Source organism: Ovis canadensis, chromosome 2 (assembly GCF_042477335.2).
Source record: "Ovis canadensis isolate MfBH-ARS-UI-01 breed Bighorn chromosome 2, ARS-UI_OviCan_v2, whole genome shotgun sequence".
Taxonomy (NCBI): Eukaryota; Metazoa; Chordata; class Mammalia; order Artiodactyla; family Bovidae; genus Ovis; species Ovis canadensis.
This window is the reverse complement of record NC_091246.1, coordinates 74,786,440-74,809,263: the sequence shown is the minus strand read 5'-3', so window position 1 is coordinate 74,809,263 and position 22,824 is coordinate 74,786,440. Positions and strand designations below refer to the sequence as shown.

The window sequence follows — 22,824 nt, the reverse complement described above, 5'->3', positions numbered from 1 at the left end:
CAAGAATTGATGCTTTTGAAGTGTAGTGTTGGAGAAGACTCTTGAGAGTCCCTTGGACTGCAAGGAGATCCAACCAGTCCATTCTAAAGGAGATCAGTCCTGGGTGTTCATTGGAAGGACTGATGCTGAACCTGAAACTCCAATAATTTGGCCACCTCATGTGAAGAGTTGACTCATTGGAAAAGACCCTGATGCTGGGAGGGATTGAGGGCAGGAGGAGAAAGGGACGACCGAGGATGAGATGGCTGGATGGCATCACTGGCTTGATGGACGTGAGTTTGAGTGAACTCCAGGAGTTGGTGATGGACAGGGAGGCCTGGCTTGCTGTGATTCGTGGGGTCACAAAGAGTCGAACATGACTGAGTGACTGAACTGAACTGACTGAAAACAACTATGGTGCAGATTATCTCTGTGCATAGTACCTCTGAACTCCAGAATTGAAACTTGTTTTGTTATCTACATGTGGATATGTCAACCATCTCAAACTATTCAAAATGAAGCACTTGTTCATTCATCCATGAATCTGTTTCTCTTCAGGTTTTGCCATCTCAGTGCCTTCGTGCATCTCTGCTCAAGTCAGAAAACTGAATCATTTCCAAATCACTCCATCCTTCAGTTCTCAATCCAGTTTATCTCCAAGTGCTGTTTAAAACTCTTTCAAATGTATCTTCAATCTGTGTACTAATTCCATTGTCTACTGCCATCACCCTAAACCAAACATCATTTTAAAAACTTGGATTATTATAATAGCTCTCCAAATAATCTCTCTACTTCTTTTCTTCCTTCCTTCCAATCCATTGAATCTTGTCATCTTGCTCGAAAGTTTGATGGATTCCCTTTGCACATAGGGTAAAAACAAAAATTTTAACATGACTTATAAAACCCTGAGTGATATGTTCCGTGCCTAACTTTTTAGCCTTATCTATCAATATTCACTCCTTTACCCCATTAATGTGGGAATTGTTTTCCCAGTGTGAATATTTTGCATCAATAATATGGTACACCTGAGAAGACTTTACCAAGATCTAAAGAATTAATTTGTTGTTCCATCATTCAGTCCTGTCCAACTCTTTGCGACACCATGGACTGCAGCACACCAGGCTTCCCTGTCCTTCACTATCTCCTGCAGTTAGCTCAGACTCATATCCATTGAATTGATGATGCCATCCAACCATCTCATCCTCTGTCACCCACTTCTCTTTTGGCCCTCAATCTTTCCTAGCATCAGGGTCTTTTCCATTGAGTTGGCTCTTCGAATCAGGTGGCCAAAGTATTGGAGCTTCAGCTTCAGCGTCAGTCCTTCCAATGATTACTCAGGGTTGATTTCCTTTAGGATTGGATGGTTTGATCTTCTTGCAGTCCAAGGGACTCTCAAGAATCTTCTCCAGCACCACAGTTTGAAAGCATCAGTTCTTTGGCACTCAGCCTTCTTCATGGTCCAACTCTCACTTCCGTACATGACTACTGGAAAAACCATAGGTTTGACTATATGGATCTTTGCTGGCAAAGTGATTAACAGATGTTTGAGAAGAGAATGACATAGGACAAAGAAGTTTGGGATATTCTCTGAAAGATGTGTTCTGACGAAAGTTTGCTATAATCCTGGAATGAAGATAAAAATAAGAATAGAATAAAATTAACTTGTCCTAATTATAGATCACTGTGTGTCCTAGCAGGAAGATTAAAAGAAAAAAAAATGTCCTTATAGTATTACACCCCTTTATGGAAGATAAATCATGTATAAATACAGTGCTAGGCAGAATACAATCAACTTTGTCATCACAGTCACAGTGATCCATAAGTCTTGAAAAGATAATAAGATGATGGAGACAACTGGATTTTGAAGGAAGCATGGGAAAGACATTGATAGAAAAGTTCAAGAAGATATATCAGATGTGAAAAAATAGACTGGTCAGAATGAATGTTTCAGGTAGAGGAGCAATAAGGAGGCTGCAGGAGAGAGGCATCCTTAGAAAACTAGCAGGTTTGGCTAAAGTGAGCCAACACCTGTTGAAGTTTAATATGAAAAAACAAAGGTGACTAATGCTAAATGTTAAATGTGTATGAGTTCCAAACTTTAATCTGAAAAGATAAATCACTGAGCATCAGTCAAGTGGTTCTGAACTGGTGATGGAGTTGTGTTAAATCATCAATATCATGTAACTTAATTCTTTCTAGGAACAAGGGCACTTATATGACAGATGGTTACTGTTGCAGAGTTTAATCTATTGTAATCTTTTTAAAATGAGATATAACTGACATAACATTATATTAGTTCTAAGTATGCTACATAATGATTTGATATTTGTTTATATTGTAAAATATAACAAATATATAATTATAAAATATTCTTCCAATCCAAGAAATTGGTGTATTTTCCCACTTGTTTGTGTCTTCTTTGATTTATTTCATCAGCATCTTATAGTTTTTGGAGCACAGTTCTTTTGCCTTCTTCAGTTCAGTACAGTTCAGTTGCTCAGTCATGTCCAACTCTTTGCGACCCCGTGGACTGCAGCACACCAGGCATCCCTGTCCATCACCAACTCCCGGAACCTACTCAAACTCATGTCCATTGAGTCGGTGATGCCATCCAACCATCTCATCCTCTGTCATCCCCTTCTCCTCTTGCCTCAATCTTTTCCAGCATCAGAGCTTTTCAAATGAGTCAGTTCTTCACATCAAGTGGCCAAAGTATTGGAGTTTCAGCTTCAACATCAGTCCTTCCAATGAACATTCAGGACTGATTTTCTTTAGGATGGACTGGTTGGATGTCCTTGCAGTCCAAGGGACTCTCAAGAGTCTTCTCCAATACCACACTTCAAAAGCATCAATTCTTCAGCACTCAGCTTTCTTTATAGTCCAACTCTCACATCCATACAAGACTACTGGAAAAACCAAAGCTTTGACTAGATGGACCTTTGTTGATAAAGTAATATCTCTGCTTTTTAATATGCTGTCTAGGTTGATCATAGCTTTTCTTTCAAGGAGCAAGCATCTTTTAATTTCATGGCTGCATCTGCAGTAATTTTGGAGCCCAGGAAAATAAAGTCTGACACTATTTCCACTGTTTCCCCATCTGTTTGCCATGAAGTGATGGGACTGGATGCCATGATCTTAGTTTTTTGAATGTTGAGTTTTAAGCCAACTTTTCCCACTCTCCTCTTTCACTTTCATCAAGAGGCTCGTTAGTTCTTCTTCACTTTCTGCCACAAGGGTGGTGTTATCTGCATATCTGAGGTTATTTCTCCCGGCAATCATGATTCTAGCTTGTGTTTCATCCAGCCTAGAGTTTCTCATGATGTACTCTACATATAAGTTAAATAAGCAGGGTGACAATATACAGCCTTGACGTACTCCTTTACCAATTTGGAACTAGTCTGTTGTTCCATGTCCAGTTCTAACTGTTGCTTCCTGCCTTGCATACAGATTTCTCAAGAGTCAGGTCAGGTGTTCTGGCATTCCCATCTCTTTCAGAATTTTCCACAGTTTCTGGTGATCCACACAGCCAAAGGCTTTGGCATAGTCAATAAAGCAGAAATTAGATGTTTTTCTGGAACTCTCTTTCTTTTTCCATGATCCAGCAGATGTTGGCAATTTGATCTCTGGTCCTCTGCCTTTTCTAAAACCAGCTTGAACATCCGGAAATTCACAGTTCACGTACTGTTGAAGCCTGGCTTGGAGAATTTTGAGCATTACTTTACTAGCATGTGAGATGAGTGCAATTGTGAGGTAGTTTGAGCATTCTTTGGCATTGCTTTTATCCACCATCAAAACACAGACATCTAAGTGACAAAAACCACCATACATTTGAATATTTTAATCAAATAACACTGATTATAGTGATGACAGAAAGTGTTTTTTTAAGGAAAATTAATCATGTAAAATAAGAAAACCAGGTTGGAAGTCTTAGGTTAAAATTATAATGCAAGTACGTGTTGGCTGTTTGATCTTGGGTTTAAGTCACTGAATACCTACTTTGTGCTGGCCACCATGATGGGCACTGGGAGCACAAAGGTGAAAAAGACACAATCTCTTCTCTGGAAAATTTTAGTTAATTTTGAATCACCAGAAATATTAGGCAAATAACTTCCTCCACTTACTAACATTGATGGATTAGGGTATGTGTACTTTCACTTAAGAATTTCACAATATTGAGTCATTTTATGATAAAATCACTATGGTCTCATATACTTTTGAAAAACACAGTTTATTTAAGAATATGAATAATGTAATGGATATATTTGGTTACTTAATAATAATAATTTTAAGTATATTATACAGATGCACATCATCAACATTTAGTGTTTTTCAGAGGGAATGATATAGATTCTGTTTTTATTGTTGTTTCTATAGTTAAATTATTGACAAAGTAATGAAACAAAGATGTATTGTTCTATAAGTTTTTGCCCTCATATAGTAATTCACAGCGTCTTTTATGTTGCACCAGCAGTTATAGTCAATATATCTCAACAACTTAAAAAGCCTACACTTTCAGAAAAAGTCTTATTTTGTAAGTATTTTGTCATTATGTTTATCATTCATTGTCAGTATTATACCTATGAAAAGTTACAGTAGAAATTGCAAAGGTTTTAAAGTAAGCAAAAACTATTTAGTAGTTGAGAAATGTTATTATATGATTGACTATAAACTTTAGTACTTTAGTAACAATAAAACACAAAGATGTTTAATGAAAAATATTGCCACTGATAGGTTTATGTAAAATTCTACAGCATCAGGTAGAAAAAGCAGAATAAACATACTGGCATGAGAGATCAGGTGATGTAGAAGTGAGGTCAGGGAGTACATTTGGGAGTACATGACATAGTTGGTCAAAAGAAATGTATATGTATATTCCATAGTAAGCAGGGTCATTGGGAAATCAGACAAGAAAAGGACTTGCACATGTGAGAAGAAAGGATTAGAAAAAATTTTGTTTAAGGTGATGAGTAGATCAAAAGTCATGGGTTCTTGAAAGTCAGGGTCAGAAGAAAATATGAGGGATAGCCAGTTATTGAAATTGTAATATTAATCCTATGTCCCATATAAGCTCTAATAGGTTAGAGGACTTCTAGCCCCTCCATAGTACTTGCAGCCCATGGTACTTGCATGCCTGAACATATGTTGTGGTTCAATGCTTCAAAAAAAAATTCTAGTTTGTTAGATATTCCTAATAATTTCAGTTTTATGTCTGAAATAAAATTTATTTTACTTTTTAATGTAAGAATGCCTTGCTTAAAGTTAACACAATCTATAAAAATTGGAATTTAAAAAATGAGAGATGAAATTATTCAGTTTTAAATACTAGATTTAATTTTCTTAATTTTAAAATTATTCTTGCCTTTTCACATATTCATATTACCTGCTTAGCCATTTAGGTATCTGAAGTTTTGAGTATTTATAAACAATCTTGATGTTTTATTCTGGTTGTGAAATGGTCAATCTGTGTAGCTTCCAGTTGTCTTTTCATTAAGCCTTTAAGTGTTTGAGGCTATTGTTTAGAATCATGGAAAATGATGTCCCTAGGTAGCTCTTTAAAATTGATCTTTGACTAAAGCAAGACTAGGGATAAGGACCTTTGCTTCTCCCCAGAGGTCTCACTCTAAATACTAAGTTCTTTTTGGATTGAAAGTAGGAAAAAAGTAAAGGTCAGGTGTATACTTCAGAATGTTGGCAATTCTCTTTACCAGTATGCTATTAAATATTCCAATATTTGTATTGAATATGCAGTAGAATATACAGAGAGATATACAGAGGGAAATGAAAAACAGAACTGAAGGGTTATAAAAAAATTTTTGTACATAATAAGGAAAACATTCCACACCATACTAAACATTCCATTTGCCTTCGTGTTATCTGTCTCTTTATATCTCATCTTTTTTTCAGTGGTGGCTATTGGGGCTACTCAACCAAAGATCTGCAGCTTTCCATCACATTAAGTTTGAGAGCTTAAATGTGATATTCTGTGTATTTGAATCCTCAGGGTCTTCCCCTCTTTTAATTAGAGCTAGTTGGTTATCCTTTACTCCTAGAAACACTCCAGGATTGCTCTTACATTCAAATGAAACACACTGGGAGGACGTCTCATGAAGGACAAAGAAGGCTTGTTCTGGCAACTGGTTTTCACATTTTTGTAGCTGAGGAAAACAAGAGAGAAAGTAATCAATATGTGAGTGGGAAGTTCAGAGTTAACTTTACATCCCTGTGTTGAAAACTAAAAGAGAATAATTATTCATAACTTGATATTTCTAGCAAGCCTGCTTACTGGATAGGGGATAGGAAGTGGGGAGAAAGTGAGCAGAGGGTCCAAGCAGGGGAATTTGATTTGATTCACTGATAGTATATTTTGAGAGACATAATGGCTTAGAATAAGTGGCTCTTGATGCAGTAGTTCTGGATTCATACTTCTCTATTTGCCATGTGGTATCTCTGAGAACTAGACACTTTGCTTTATGTTTCAAGTCTCAAGTATTTATTGCAGCCAGTTTTCTAGTTCAACCCCTAACTTACCCATAGATATGTGAGTGATATAAATGAATATTATTTTAAGTTATTAAGTGGTTCGTTACACAGTGTACCTGACCAATACAATGACTTCATGAGACAGTTACTGTGAGAATTAAATAAGACATTACTTAACCTTTAGCATACAACTTGGTATATATAATAAAGCTCATTAGGAGTCAGCTTGTATTGTTGAGTAGTTATATATGCCAAACACTGTTATATAAACTTAGAAATGTTTTGTTGAGGGAGATGCAGCCAGAGTTTACATTAGTACCTTGCATGGCTACACTGCTGCTGTTGTTGTTCAGTCACCAAGTCGTGTCCAACTCTCTGTGATTTTATGAACTGCAGCACGCCAGGCTTCCCTGTCCTTCACTATCTCCCTGAGTTTGCTCAGACTCATGTCCATTGAGTCAGTGATGCCATCCATTTTATCCTCTGTTGTCCCCTTCTTCTCTTGCCCTCTATCTTTTCCGGCATCAGGGTCTTTCCCAGGGTATTGGCTCTTCAAATCAGATGACCAAAGTATTAGAGCTTCAGGTTCAGCATTAATTTTTCTAATGAATATTCAGAGTTGATATCCTTTAGAATTGATTGATTTGATCTCCTTGTTGTCCAAGGAACTCTCAAGAATCTTCTCCAGCACCACAGTTGGAAAGCATCAATTGTTTTGTGCTCAGCCTTTTTTATGGTCCAACTCTCCCATCTGTACATGACTAATGGAAAGGCCTTAGCTTTGGCTATATGGACCTTTGTAGGCAAAGTGATGTCTCTTTTTTTTTACAGACTATCTGAGTTCGTCATAGCCTTTCTTCCAAGGTGCAAGGGTCTTTTAATTTCATAGCTGCAGTCACCATCTACAGTGATTTTGGAGCCCAAGAAGATAAGTCTGTCACTGTTTTCATTTTATCCCCATCTATTTGCCATGAAGTCATGGGACCAATTCCATGATCTTAGTTTTTTGAATGTTGAGTTTTAAGCCAGCTTTTTCACTCTTTTCTTTAACCTTCCTCAAGAGGCTCATTAGTTCCTCTTTGCTTTCTGCCATTAGGGTGGTGTCATCTGCATATCTGAGGTTATTGATATTTCTCCTGGCAATCTTGATTCCATCGTGTGCTTCATTCAGCCCAGCATTTCACATGATGTACTCTGCATATAAGTTAAATAAGCAGGGTGACAATATATAGCCTTGATGTACTCCTTTCCTTAGTTTGAACCAGTCCATTGTTCCATGGCTGGTTCTAACTGTTGCTTCTTGACCTGCATACAGGTTTCTTAGGAGGCAGGTAAGGTGGTCTGGTATTCCCATCTCTTTAAGAATACTCCACAGTTTGTTGTGATCCATAGAGTCAAAGGCTTTAGCCTAGTCAATAAAGGCAAAAGATGATGTTTTCCTGGCATTCCCTTGCTTTTTCTATGATCCAACAGATGTTGGCAATTTGATCTCTGGTTCCTCTGCCTTTTCTAAATCCAGCTTGTACATCTTCAAGTTCTCAGTTCACATATTGTTGAGCATTACCTTGCTAGCATGTGAAAAAAGTACAGTTGTGCAGTAGTTTGAACATTCTTTTGCAGGGCCCTTCTTTGGGATTGGAATGAAAACTGACCTTTCCCTGTCCTATGGCCACTGCTGAGTTTTCCAAATTTGCTGGCATATTGAGTGCAGCGCTTTAACAGCATCATCTTTTAGGATTTTAAATAGCTCTGCTGGAATCCTATCACCTCCACTGGCTTTGTTTGTAGTGATGCTTCCTAAGGCCTGCTTGACTTCATACTCCAGGATGTCTGGCTGTAGGTGATTAATCACGCCATTGTGGTTATCTGGGTCATTAAGATCTTTTTTTGTACAATTCTTCTATGTATTCCTGCCGCCTCTTCTTAGTATCTTCTGCTTCTGTTAGGCCCATACCTTTTCTCTTTGACACACAATAATTGTGTCCATCTTTGCATGAAATGTTCCCTTGGTATCTCTAATATTCTTAAAGAGATTTCTAGTCTTTTCCATTCTATTGTTTTCCTCTATTTCTTTTCATTGTTCACTTATCATGACCAATATAACAGTTCTATTTACTAACTGAGGAAGACAGCGCAGTGAATCCTATGATCAGAATGTAGGTTGTTATGCTATCTCTATATCTTGGCATATGGAAATATTTATGAACCCATCCCTTTAGCAGTTTCAGACTATAAAATTACTTTTCAGTTGCCCAAGATAATGATATTTTACAAGGAAATACTGCCTGGACGAAAACAGTAGTTCCTACAGCCAAAGAGAAAGGATTTTATATCATTTTATTCAGCAGTGCTTCTCAAACTTTAATGAGTCTATGTACCTATGAGTACCTATGTACCCAGGAGTACCTATGAGTCTCCTGGAGATTTGTTAAAATGCTCGTTTTGATTCAGTTGTGAGGGAGTCTGGAAGTCTACATTTCTAACAAGCTCCCGGGTAATGCTGCACTGCTGGCAGAGACCAGACTTTCAGTCGGAAGGGGACACATGCCAATTTTACTCCCTTCCCTATTTCAGAAGCAAGGTATTAATTGTAACTGGTTTTGTTTTATTTACAATATTACAAACAAAACTTCTTCAAAGTACCCCAAACCCCCAAATCTGTACAGATGAGTAGTCAGTCATGACAATTAGGTGCATGTTTCTGTTACCTCCACAGAGTGCTCCTTACTGTTAGCGTGCAGCAAGAAGTCTTTGTCTTTCGTGGGGCTCAGGTTTACCATTAACTTCCGATGACCACCATCACCATCTTGCAATTAAAACACACAAATTATAAACTTAAGAATTGTAACTCGTTTTAATTTAAATGAATTTAACACCCAGGAAAAGAGTCCCAGATGTAAAATGACTATTTCATTCACCAACACATCTATTAGAAATATTTGTACCCAGATAAAACTAAAGAGTCATTGGACAGTAAGGTGTAATTCTAAGTCCTCTTAGGAGAGAGGTTAGTTTTCTTATATGCTTTCTAATAGTAGAATTGAGAATCTAATGAGTATTGCTCTCAGTGTCAGCTTCCCTGTCTGCATAGAAAGCCACTGATAGTTGTCCCAATATCTAATTCCTCTTTTGTGTAATAACAGAATGTTTCCAGGCCTGCCTTATGTAGCAATATGTCTTAGTTCTGACCAACATAAGGTGAATGTTAAGTGTCAGGTACAACTTCCAGGTTGTGTTCTTAAAGGAAATAAAACTCATAGTTTGTTCTGATAAGAAGGACATAGACGGCAGCCCACCAGGCTCCCTTGTCCCTGGGATTCTCCAGGCAAGAACACTGGAGTGGGTTGCCATTTCCTTCTCCAATGCATGAAAGTGAAAAGTGAGAGTGAAGTCACTCAGTAAGACACTGTTATTCTGAATCTCTGTTAAATGCAGCCGATTTATCCTGATTATTAAACTACAAAATGGATGAGATGGAATAAGTCCTTTTGAAATCTAAAATCCAATATTTTTACCATGAATTGGGTAGGAGAGAACCTTCTGAGACACCTTCCTTTTCCATGGAACATGTTTGGATGTGTCTTTACCCTAAATTTAAGAATTCAAGCCCCAGAGCTACCCAGCCTCCCAAATTACCTGTTTCACTTAAGGGGAATTGGGATTCATAGTAACGGAGTAACACCTTGTCTGAAAGAGAATGCATAAAATCCCTTTAGTGAGATACAATTTTACCAAATGATTTCAGTTTCAACATATATAACATCAGAAAATATCCTCTTATTGTGGTATCAATAAAAGCAAAACTTTTGTGGCTTTGAGAAAGGTCTTAAAAATGTATAAATATGCTCTGAGGATTTCCCCAACAATGTTGGTATTAAAATATTTAAAATGTTGTTCATAGCATTGGTATACTCTTTTGCTAGAATTACACTCTAGTGGTATTGATAAAACTGGAAAGACCTAGTAGATATTAATAATTTAATGACAGTAAATATGTGTGGTACTTCCTTCCATATTTCACAACAGATACAACTTCTCAGTATCATCATTCTTCCTTGATGAACCCTGAATAAGCTTCTGAATCCTCCCCAATACAGTGATATTCAAGCATCTATTGCCAGTGCATTGGAGTTAGCACATAGCATGAAATCTATTAGCCATATCTGAGTTAATCTATTGTTTACAGTTTGTTAAATTTATTAATTTTTACTTTACTGGTCATCATTATATCATTATAGACAAAAGGAAATAGTCTACCTTTCTCTTGGTCTCCTATCAAGTCCTCAACACAGATCTCATAGTTTCCATCCTCAAAAACAAAACTAATGAACTGATCGTTGTATGTACTCAGGGAAGCAGAATGTTCTGTAACAAGTAAAAATCTTGTCATTAAGAATTTAAAGACTTGTTTCCATGAAAAATCTTTTGAAAATTAAGAAAGCTTCTAAATGTGTTGTGGTTTTTTTGTCTTTGCAACTTGAGCTGTACTTTATCACCGTTGAATAGATGAAAGTCTCAGGCACAAACTTAACATAACTCAAAGGTTGAGCTATGTTATGGGATCATAAGATGCTAACCTCCTGCATGAAGGATATCAAAGATGCTAGCCTCCTGTGTGAAGGCCATGGGAGGCCATATTAGTGTGCTTAGGGGAGGGTTTGATGGGGAGAAAGAAACTGGAAAAGTGATAGACATTGCCTGAAGAAAAGTCTGCTTCTTAATTTCACATGATCTAGGGAACTGTGGGCAAAGGGGACTGTATTTTGATAGACATGTATAAGATTTTGTATTTTGATAGACATGGATAGACAACTGTAAAGATGGAGTTACTTGGAGACTTTCAACAGTCCTGGAGGATGCAGGTGTGAGCCTCATTTTGTCTTCTGGCCAAAAAACTGCAACACTTAAATCAGTACTCTCAATTTTTTTTTTAATATATCAGCACACACAGAAAATGATATTTCTGCAGCATGCTGGGGTAAACTGGGTCAGATTTAGAGACTACATATATAGGCCCTAGATAAAAAAAATAATTATATCTTATTTATAGTGTAGAATTATGCTAAAGAAAATAATATATATAACATTAAGAACTTTAAATATTGAATTTATTTGCACATGTGTGATATAATTTAAAACAATCAACAATTATTTAAAATTTTTGAGTTGAAATTATATTTGAAAATATAATAGCTCTTCCTTTTCTTTCATTGTCAAAATGTTGAAATTTGGAGAGATAATGTGTGGTTTTTTTCCCCCAAAAAGATAATATATTTATCTCAGGAATTATGTAGATGAGATTCCAGTCCATAGCAAGCATTTCAAAATAATAATATAGTTCTGACTATAGAATGCACAAGTACTGTTAGAGCAGATACCCTGTACTACTTTGGATACCGCTTAAAAAGGACAGAAGTTTCTGGTATACATGAAATTGTAGAGTTGGGGCTGCTTCTTGGACTAGCACTCGTGAGGGTCCCATGCCCTGCCTCCCTTCTCACCCTCACACACCCCTGTGACCAATCTTACCTTTGATACTTGATAGGTGATTTTCTGTAGAGTATTTCTTGACCGTTGTATTACCCAAGGTGAAGCCCTGGTCCACAGACCGACTAAAGTGTTTTGTCTGCTTACAGGTAAATAGTGCCAGATGCTCTTTGTACTTCTCAGCTGCAGGACAGGGGTGGGGATAGGAGTGGGCTGTCAGTCCTCACTCAGTGCAGACCCCTTCCCATCACCCCTTTGAGGACTTCCAGTCAAGGCTGCTTGCTCACAGTGATGACTGACCCCAGGGCTTTGGTCATGCTATGCTCTGAAGGAATCAATACTTTCTACATACTTACATCCCAATAGGACACACTCGCTGGAGTCCAGGCTGAAGAAAACTAGTCACTCATGGTCTTAATACCCAAAAGGCAACCACTATTAATGTTTTAGTTTACTTTCATTAAATGAAAGGAAAAACATTTTAAAATATTATAAAATATATTTATAATTTTGTATCCTCTATTTTTACTTAACATGATATAACCATTTCTTCCACACTATTCTGAAAATGACTAAAAAATAGTTCCTCATCCTTACTCTTTTCCAGAAGGAATTTGGGTGAGGAAAGAAATTGTGTATCTTGATGTGATAAGTGAAGGCAAATCAATGTCCATCATTATGTTGAAAAATTATCAGGAAGTGCATAGTTTCTCCTTACCTGTTGATGAATGCCTTTTAGTGGTTTCTTTCCTAAAGTAACAGAACTTTTTTTCTATTTTAAGGCCGGAGCGTAGCTGCATATAGTACATCTGACAAACTTCTTCAGCCTTCTGTTGGGATTCTAAGTAATTGAAAAAAATCGTGATACCATTTCATTCCATCCTGCTTTCTCCTTTTACAAACCCTGAGTGTAGCAGATCAAGAAAACAACCACAGTCCACAGTATCTTATCACAAACCTTGGGGCCAGTTGTTTTCCAAAATTCAGAGTTTTTTAGATTTTAAGATTGTTGTGCAGAGTATATATTGTCTATAACTAGCACATTGAGAAGAGGCTAGGGAAACACACCCAGCAGGGACTAGGTGAATACCTCATAATAAAAAATTAATAACTTTATAGTGAGGCACAGGAAAATATACATCAAGTGAAATAAATAAAGACTTCATGTTGGTTTAGGTCAGGATTTAACTGTTAATGAGTTCAGGTCATATTTTGCTGTTAAATGAGTTATGAAAAGCTTTAGGTCTTTAGAAAAAATTTTGGTTTAAAAACTGGCTTAAGAGACTGTAGCTCTACATCCAACATATATCAATCTTTGCCTAGCTGGCAGGGAGCTCTTTGGTTATATGAAATCTATACTCCTTTCTACTTATCTAGAATCTATTTTTTAATAATGTTAGAGAGATGGCTATTGTCTGTAAAGGTTATTAAGAATAGCTGACCCATCTAGTCAAGGCTATGGTTTTTCCAGTGGTTGTGTATGGATGTAAGAGTTGGACTGTGAAGAAAGCTGAGTGCTGAAGAATTGATGCGTTTGAACTGTGGTGTTGGAGAAAACTCTCAAGAGTTCCTTGGACTGCAAGGAGATCCAACTAGTCCATTCTAAAGGAGATCAACCCTGGGATTTCTTTGGAAGGAATGATGCTAAAGCTGAAACTCTAGTACTCTGGCCACTTCATACGAAGAGTTGACTCATTGGAAAAGACTGTGATGCTGGGAGGGATTGGGGGCAGGAGGAGAAGGGGATGACAGAGGATGAGATGGCTGGATGGCATCACGGACTCGATGGACATGAGTCTGAGTGAACTCCGGGAGTTGGTGGTGGACAGGGAGGCCTGGCATGCTGCAGTTCATGGGGTCACAAAGAGTCAGACATGACTGAGCCACTGAACTGAACTGAACTGAACTGACCCAGGTCAGGGAGCTTTTTGACTATGTTTTCTTCTAGGAGTTTCATAGTTTCAGGTCTTACGTTTAACTCTTTAAATTCATTGTGAGTTAATTTTTGTGAGTGGTGTAGATAGGGGTTGTTTCATTCTTTTACATGTTATAATCCAGCTTTACCAGCACCATTTATTGAAGAGACTGTTTTTTTATTCCACTGAGTATTCTTGGCTTCCTTGTCAAATATTAGTGTGTCTACAGTGGGCCAAGCACTGTGCATAATTTTCATTTAAACCTTCACAAATAATATTACAGGTAGATATTATTCATTTCATTTTACAAATGATGATTTGAAGTTCTTAGCAGTCATGACATTTGCCAAAGTTCTGATGAGAAGTTGTGACTCAAGTGTGTCTAATATTAAAGCTATACTTCCATCTACTCCATCTAAGAAAATGCTATATTGCAATTTTAGAGACTAACAAAACACAAACTGAGATTAAATCAGTTGAAGTAAAAAAAAATCAGTTATTCATTAATTCTCATTTAACTTATCCAAATAAAAATTAAAATTTCAAATAAAAATTAAATTTGCCACTTGAAAATCATTTTTTTAAAAGCCTTTAAAAGTCAAATAGAAAAGAAAGTGATAACACCTAGGTGATAAGATCTCCATCTTCAACATAATAGCCAATGAATTATCAAGAAATTTATACAATATAGCCAAATTCAATAATTCACAGTAATTCAGAAAATGAAAATAATTACTTGTGATTTTCAGATACATTCTATGATCTTTTTAAAAATTCTGTAGATTTGCCTTCCTAACATGATTAATAAAATTAAGTGGAATAAACTTTTGTTAGTTACTGGTTTGACTTTTCTATATCTTGCCTCCAATTCAGATGAGCATCTACCTTTAGGTGTCTTCAACTGTTTGAACAGGGTAAGGCCATTTAATCATACTCATTTGCCCTGGAAATTCCTAATATTCCTTTATAACTTTAGATATGTCAACTGTGGTATCTTACATGTATTTAACACAAAGATAATTTACAAAGCTGTGCCAGAGTCAACCCTGAACTTGGCCTCCTGACAATAATTTAATACAATATGTTATTAATTGTATGTTTTGTGCTGATCTTAGCCTGTTAATAATAACCAATATTGTATTTGGACTGTCCCTTAATGTTCTTATTATGATTGCAAAATGCCCTTCAGCAATAACCATCAGGAAATTGAAGAAATAAAGTTTAATTAATTATTTGTTGTTGTTGTTTAGTCACTCAGTTGTGTCCGACTCTTTGTAACCCCATGGACTGCAGCACACCAGGTTTCCCTGCCCTTCACCATCTCCTAGAGTTTGCTCAAACTCAAGTCCATTGAGTCAGTGATGCCGTTCAACCATCTCATCCTCTGTTGTCCCCTTTTCCTCCTGCCTACAATCAGGGACTTTTTCAGTGAGTCAGTTCTTCACATCAGGTGGCCAAAATATTGGAGTTTCAGCTTCAGCAGCAGTCCTTCCAATGAATATTCAGAGTTGATTTCCTTTAGGATTGACTGGTTTGATCTCCTTGCAGTCGAAGGGACTCTCAAGAGTCTCCTCCAACGTCACAGTTTAAAAGCATCAATCCTTTGGCACTCAGCCTTCTTTATGGTCTAACTCTCACATCCATACATGACTATTGGAAAACCCATAGCTTTGACTATAATTATAGGATTTGGAAATTACACTGCATATCTGGGACCACACAGAGAGGTCACAGGTAGAGAGAGTGCATGGGCCTGAGGTTCTGCTTTTTATTGGGATTGAGTGTGTGATCCTAGGATAGTGAGAGCTCACTGTTTATTGGTGAATTTAAAATATACGAGCAGGAATTTAAAGCATGGTATAGTGAATATAGCGAAGTCGCGCAGTCATGTCCGACTCTTTGCGACCCCATGGACTGTAGCCTACCAGGCTTCTCCATCCATGGGATTCTCCAGGCAAGAATACTGGAGTGGGTTACCATTTCCTTCTCCAGGGGATCTTCCTTACCCAGGGATCGAACCCGGGTCTCCCACATTGGAGGCAGACACTTTAACCTCTGAGCCACCAGGGAAGCCCCTTAAAGCATGGTAAGAGTAGGGGAAAAAAAGCAAGTAGTCCAAATGGTCAGTTATGGAAATCAACCAAGATCTTCTGATCTTTATCTAGCTTTGTGACTGGCTGTGTATATTTGGGCTTCTCTGGTAGCTCAGTTGGTAAAGAATCTGCCTGCAATGCAGGAGACCCTGGTTTGATTCCTGGGTCAGAAAGATACACTGGGGAAGGGATAGACTACCCACCCCAGTATTCTTGGGCTTCCCTTATGGCTCAGCTGATAAAGAATCTGCCTGCAATGTGGGAGACTTGGGTTCGATCCCTGGGTTGGGAAGATCCAGTGGAGGAGGGAAAAGCTACCCATTCCAGTATTCTGGCCTGGATAATTCCATGGACTATAGCTGATAAAGAATCTGCCTGCAATGTGGGAGACCTGGGTTCGATCCCTGGGTTGGGAAGATCCAATGGAGAAGGGAAAAGCTACCCACTCCAGTATTCTGGCCTGGATAATTCCATGGACTTATTTGAGATGATCATTTTTGAAGTAGATGCCTCAGCAATCAAAGCTTAAGTCAGGCACTTGCATTACAAAATAGAAAAGCAAAATTCAACTGTCATGGCTTACACTATATTGTATCCCATTGTCTTTTCCGAGTTAAAAGGCATAGATGATACTCTAAATATGTTCATTCCTTATAAGCTTATCTTAATGTGTAGCATCCCATAGGGCCATGCCAGGTATGTCCAATATTGAAAGTAGACTCTGTGGGGAGTAGGATATGGGTCTTGGGCAGTTAGAAATGAAGGTCATAGAATTGAGGAAATATTGTGGATGTGAAAGAGGATTAGGGGCTAAAGATAGTAATGTAGCAAGTACCATCTAGTGAGACAAAATCTGGATATAATTCCTTGGGAGCTGACTGTGTTTGAAGTATTTAGAATACTTTCAGTTCAGTTCAGTTGCTCAGTCGAGTCCAACTCTTTGTGAGCCCATGAATCACAGCATGCCAGGCCTCCCTGTCCATCACCAACTCCCGGAGTTCTCTCAAACTCCTGTCCATTGAGTCGGTGATGCCATCCAGCCATCTCATCCTCTGTCGTCCCCTTCTCCTCCTGCCCCCAATCCCTCCCAGCATCAGAGTCTTTTCCAATGAGTCAACTCTGCATGAGGTGGCCAAAGTATTGGAGTTTCAGTTTCAGCATCAGTCCTTCCAATGAACACCCAGGACTGATCTCCTTCAGGATGGACTGGTTGGATCTCCGTGCAGTCCAAGGGACTCTCAAGAGTCTTCTCCAACACTACACTTCAAAAGCATCAATTCTTCAGCACTCAGCTTTCTTCACAGTCCAACTCTCACATCCATACATGACCACAGGAAAAACCATAGCCTTGAGTAGATGGACCTTTGTTGGCAAAGTAATATCTCTGCTTTTCAATATGCTATCTAGGTTGGTCACAACTTTCATTCCAAGGAGTAAGCGTCTTTTAATTTCATGGCTACAGTTACCATCACCATCACCATCAGTGATTTTGGAGCCCAAAACAATAAATTTTGCCACTATTTCCCCATCTATTTCCCATGAAGTGATGGGACCAGATGCCATGATCTTCATTTTCTGAATGTTGAGCTTTAATCCAACTTTTTCACTCTCCTCTTTCACTTTCATCCAGAGGCTTTTTAGTACCTCTTCACTTTCTGCCATAAGGGTGGTGTCATCTGCATATCTGAGGTTCTTGATATTGCTCCCAGCAATCTTGATTCCAGCTTGTGCTTCTTCCAGCCCAGCATTTCTCATGATGTACTCTGCATAGAAGTTAAATAAGCAGGGTGACAATATACAGCCTTGATGTACTCCTTTTCCTATTTGGAACCAGTCTGCCACTGGTTCCATGTCCAGTTCTAACTGTTGCTTCCTGACCTGCATATAGGTTTCTCAAGAGGCAGGTCAGGTGGTCTGGTATTCCCATCTTTCTCAGAATTTTCCACAGTTTATTGTGATCCACACAGTCAAAGGCTTTGGCATAGTCAATAAAGCAGAAATAGATGTTTTTCTGGAACTCTCTTGATTTTTCCATGATCCAGCAGATGTTGGCAATTTGATCTCTGGTTCTCTGCCTTTTCTAAAACCATCTTGAGCATCTGGAAGTTCTCTGTTCAAGTATTGCTGAAGCCTGGCTTGGAGAATTTTGAGCATTACTTTACTAGCATGTAAGATGAGTGCAATTGTGCAGTAGTTTGAACATTCTTTGGCATTGCCTTTCTTTGGGATTGGAATTAAACTGACCTTTTCCAGTCCTGTGGCCACTGCTGAGTGTTCCAAATTTGTTGGCATATTGAGTGCAGCACTTTCACAGCATCATCTTTCAGGATTTGAAATAGCTCCACTGGAATTCCATCACCTCCACTAGCTTTGTTCGTAGTGATGCTTTCTAAGGCCCACTTGACTTCACATTCCAGGATGGGAGAATTTGGAAGAAGGTATACTTTAATATTTGGGGTAGCTGAAACTGGTATGAAGGTTGTGTTTTTGAGAGGAAAGCATAAAGGTGGCATGGCTATGGGAACTCTGTTGAAGAGAGTGTTCCATTAGGGTCAAAGCCTTTCAGACTTACTGTTGCCATTTCCTATGTCTCCATCCTGTTTGATATCTGAGGGAAATGTCTTTAAAAGTCTTTTAAGGAAATTCTCATAACCTAGAATTTCATCATAGCAACAGCATGATGAGATTTCTCAGGCGTGTCATGAGGATGGGCCCAGAAATCTTTTTTTTAAAATATGCTACAGAGAGAGCCAGACCATGGCTGACAAGAACTGCAGAAGTGAGTGACTTCATCTTTCTTTATTCCCCAAGCACTAATTTCACCAAAGGCCTCCCCTTATGTTTACTATCTTTGACCTGTCTGTGACATTTGATTTGGGGACCACATCCTTTCTGAATCCTTCTTCCCTTACTGTTGAATTAGCACTCTTCTTGGATTATTTTTATTTCCCTCTGATCACTCCATCTCTGTCTCTTTGTTGTTCTTCCTTCTCTGCTTGGTCCTAAAATGTTGGTCTTCCTAAAGGTTTTGTCCTTTGTCTTTCTTCTCAGTTTAGACTTTCCAGGCAATCTTGCTTGCTCCAATGACTTCAATCATCTTTTTATGTTGATGATTCCCCAAAAGTAAGTAGACCTTTGGTCTCTCTCCCAAGCTTTGTATCTTTTGTTTTTTCTCCACAGAAATTTTGATCCCATGGGGCATTTTGACTTAAGTTCCCAAGAAAGGCAATGCCAAAGAATGCTCAAACTACCACACAATTGCACTCATCTCATATGCTAGTAAAGTAATGGCCAAAATTCTCCAAGCCAGGCTTCAGCAATATGTGAACCGTGAACTTCCAGATGTTGAAGCTGGTTTTAGAAAAGGCAGAGGAACCAGATATCAAATTGCCAACATCTGCTGGATCATGGAAAAAGCAAGAGAGTTCCAGAAAAACATCTATTTCTGCCTCATTGACTATGCCAAAGCCTTTGACTGTGTGGATCACAATAAACTGTGGAAAATTCTGAAAGAGATGGAAATACCAGACCACCTGACCTGCCTCTTGAGAAACCTATATGCAGGTCAGGAAACAATAGTTAGAACTGGACATGGAACCAGTGGCAGACTGGTTCCAAATAGGAAAAGGAGTACATCAAGGCTGTATATTGTCACCCTGCTTATTTAACTTCTATGCAGAGTACATCATGAGAAACGCTGAGCTGGAAGAAGCACAAGCTGGAATCAAGATTGCCGGGAGAAATATCAAGAACCTCAGATATGCAGATGACACCACCCTTATGGCAGAAAGTGAAGAGGTACTAAAAAGCCTCTGGATGAAAGTGAAAGAGGAGAGTGAAAAAGTTGGATTAAAGCTCAACATTCAGAAAATGAAGATCATGGCATCTGGTCCCATCACTTCATGGGAAATGGAAACAGTGTCAGACTTTATGTTTTTGGACACCAAAATCACTGCAGATAGTGACTGCAGCCATGAAATTAAAAGACGCTTACTCCTTGGAAGAAAAGTTATGACCAACCTAGATAGCATATTGAAAAGCAGAAATATTACTTTACCAACAATGGTCCGTCTAGTCAAGGCTATGGTTTTTCCTCTGGTTATGTATGGATGTGAGAGTTGGACTGTGAAGAAAGCTGAGAGCCCAAGAATTGATGCTTTTGAAGTGTAGTGTTGGAGAAGACTCTTGAGAGTCCCTTGGACTGCACAGAGATCCAACCAGTCCATTCTAAAGGAGATCAGCCCTGGAATTTCTTTGGATGCTGAAGCTGAAACTCCAATACTTTGGCCACCTCATGCAAAGAGTTGACTCACTGGAAAAGACTCTGATGCTGGGAGGGAGTGGGGGCAGGAGGAGAAGGGGACGACAGAGGATGAGATGGCTGGATGGCATCACCGACTCAATAGCCTTGAGTTTGGGTGAACTCCAGGAGTGGGTGATGGACAGGAAGGCCTGGCATGCTGCGATTCACGGGATTGCAAACAGTCGGACACAACTGAGCGACTGAACTGAAAGCATCCCTATTTCTATCTATGTAGAGCCTCCTGAATTCTGGATATCTTGACCCAGATGACCTACACTTACCCCAAATGAAAATACACTTACAATAAAAAAAAATAAACTTTATCTTTCTCTGCCCCCAATATATTCCTGAAGAATTCCCCATCTTTAAAAATAGTACTGCTATCTGCCATATCTGCCCAACTTTAAAATCAAAAAGCTGAGAATTAATCATTTCCCCGCCTGTCTCCATTCTTCAATTTATTCAGTTTGTTATTAAGCCTTACTGATTTCATTTTCTGAATGTATCTGAATTTTAGTTTTTCCTTTCCATTCTGTCATCTTAGGGCAGGCCCTCATCATCAGTCCCCTAAGATGAATGCAGTAGACCTCTGACCAGTCTCTGTTTCCACTCTTGCCTCTTTACTCTATCTTTACTACCACCAACATGATCTATCCAAAGTAAAAATGTCTTATTATTTCCCAATTAAACATTTTCAGTGGTTCCCTGCTATCCACAGGATAAAGTTAAAGCTCCTTCACTGTAACAGAAGATTATCTTATAGACAACTCCAAACTAAAGGGGGTGATCCCTACTGTATTCTGCCTCCAGCTATTGTCATGTAGGGATATATGGGCCCAGTTGTTGCTAGATCTTCAAATTTCTCCTGAGAAGCTGTAATTCAGATTTGTATGCAAAATCTCCCAATTTTTAAATGTTACCTCAATTGAAAAACAACAGTAACACTGTTCAGGCCAACTAAAATACTTCTGTTGGATGGATATGGGCCAAGGCTTCCTTATTGTGACTTCTGAATAGATCCATAACGACACTGGATTGTCAGGGCAGGGAAAGGATTAATGGGTATGGGGAGAGGAAATAGTAGGGGAGAATGGGCTAACTCTAAGGAGTAGGTTCCTGGAAAGGAGATACATTTGGGGAGAGGCTTTCCTCTAACTCCTGAAGTTCTGTACTGTGTTGGCACTAGAGGTGAAAACTAGAGGTGAAATGCTCTGGTGCTGACCAGAACTTATGTGGGATCTGACTGTATGGATACCGGTAGAGGTTAAGTACTGAGTTTTGTGGCTTTTCCACTGTGTAAGATCCTGCTAGCCCACGGGAGGAGACAGTATTAAAATAGACTTTGTTGCTTGGGTACTCAGAGCAGTTTATTTACAAAAATAAGGTGTGACATTCCTTGCACCTTCAGTTTTGAGAAGCAGTTCATATCTGTCAGATACCACATAGGTATCTGTTGCAATTTTAGCCAAGAGTGTTTAAATAATGACAATTTTAGTATTAAACTGAACCAGTTATTATTGGAAGGGAAAAATCTGCTAAGGGATGATAAAAATAATGTAATGTGATTTGGGGATAATCTTAATCATTGTTTCTCTAAATGGCATAAATAAGCTGTTGGGTCCTTTGCACCCTTAAAGGATGGGTTACATTTTCATTTTCCACTAATGCCAGCGACTCTGGTACATATTCCCAGCCTCCTGCTTCATATCAGTTATCTACGGAGAGCCCACATCTCCTAGGGTACAAAGAAAATGCATTCTTTATTAAGAGGGAATTTGGGGACACAGAGTCACTTCTAATGAGTCACTGTTTCTGAAAGGAGCATTTTGGCTCAGACATAAATAAAACAACTAACTTAGCTGTGACTCAGATACCTGGTGATTCAGATACCGCAGCAGATTGGTCTTCCTACTTATAAGAGAGGAGCATTAATGGGCCAGAGCCTCAGGGAAGACAGAAATGATATTCTGTCTGACATTGCTTTCTCTTCTAGCCTTACATGTTCAGGGAAATGAAGAGGCGCACAAAAGACAAAGATATGCCAGTGCCCACTACCATTTTTCATTCTCTTTTTTTTCTCAGTACACCAGAGCTCTGTTAATTCTCTTGTGCTACTGCTCTCAAATGAAAAACATGAGTGTAAATTTGTATAATTTTTTCCTAGGATAGGTTATTTTAAGAATCAAAGATGTTAATAATTCTTTCATCTTGAAGGTATAGCTACTCTCTGATTTTATCTGCCCTTCAACTTATTTCAGACACTTTGAGTTTGCAACTGGATAAACTTGAGCATCATTTGGTCAATTTTGCTTTATTTGGTGCCCGGATTATTCAAATATCTTCACTTGTTATTCTCTCCTTTATCTGAAGTCAAGACCAAAAACTTGATATACCAAAGGTCTTAATAAATGTTTGTTGAATAAAAGTCAGTCAGTTTAAATTTTTGTTAGGTGATCTGGGAAAAAGGTTTTGGGATTTGGTGGCAGTAGGTTTGGGTAGAGAAGGAATTGATATGACAGGCTGTAATTATATTTATCACTATTAGCAGGTTTAAATCACCTAAACC

General features: G+C 38.4%; 1 protein-coding gene across 9 annotated transcripts in view; it reads right to left on the bottom strand.

The window, feature by feature from the left end:
* Positions 1-4,188: 4,188 nt before the first annotated feature.
* The window catches only part of IL33 (interleukin 33), a 144,197-nt gene continuing 125,561 nt past the window's right edge, over positions 4,189-22,824 (bottom strand). For 7 of the 9 annotated variants that reach the window (XM_069576540.1, XM_069576534.1, XM_069576539.1 and 4 more), the window contains 6 exons: positions 12,665-12,787; positions 11,989-12,129; positions 10,717-10,824; positions 10,096-10,146; positions 9,168-9,265; positions 4,189-6,134 (listed from right to left, as the gene is read on the bottom strand). In XM_069576540.1, coding sequence (XP_069432641.1) covers positions 5,928-6,134; positions 9,168-9,265; positions 10,096-10,146; positions 10,717-10,824; positions 11,989-12,129; positions 12,665-12,787 — 728 coding nt within the window. In that variant the 3' untranslated portion in view covers positions 4,189-5,927. The remainder of the gene's footprint in view (positions 6,135-9,167; positions 9,266-10,095; positions 10,147-10,716; positions 10,825-11,988; positions 12,130-12,664; positions 12,788-22,824) is intronic. The other 2 variants (XM_069576541.1, XM_069576543.1) reach the window with 1 other exon arrangement.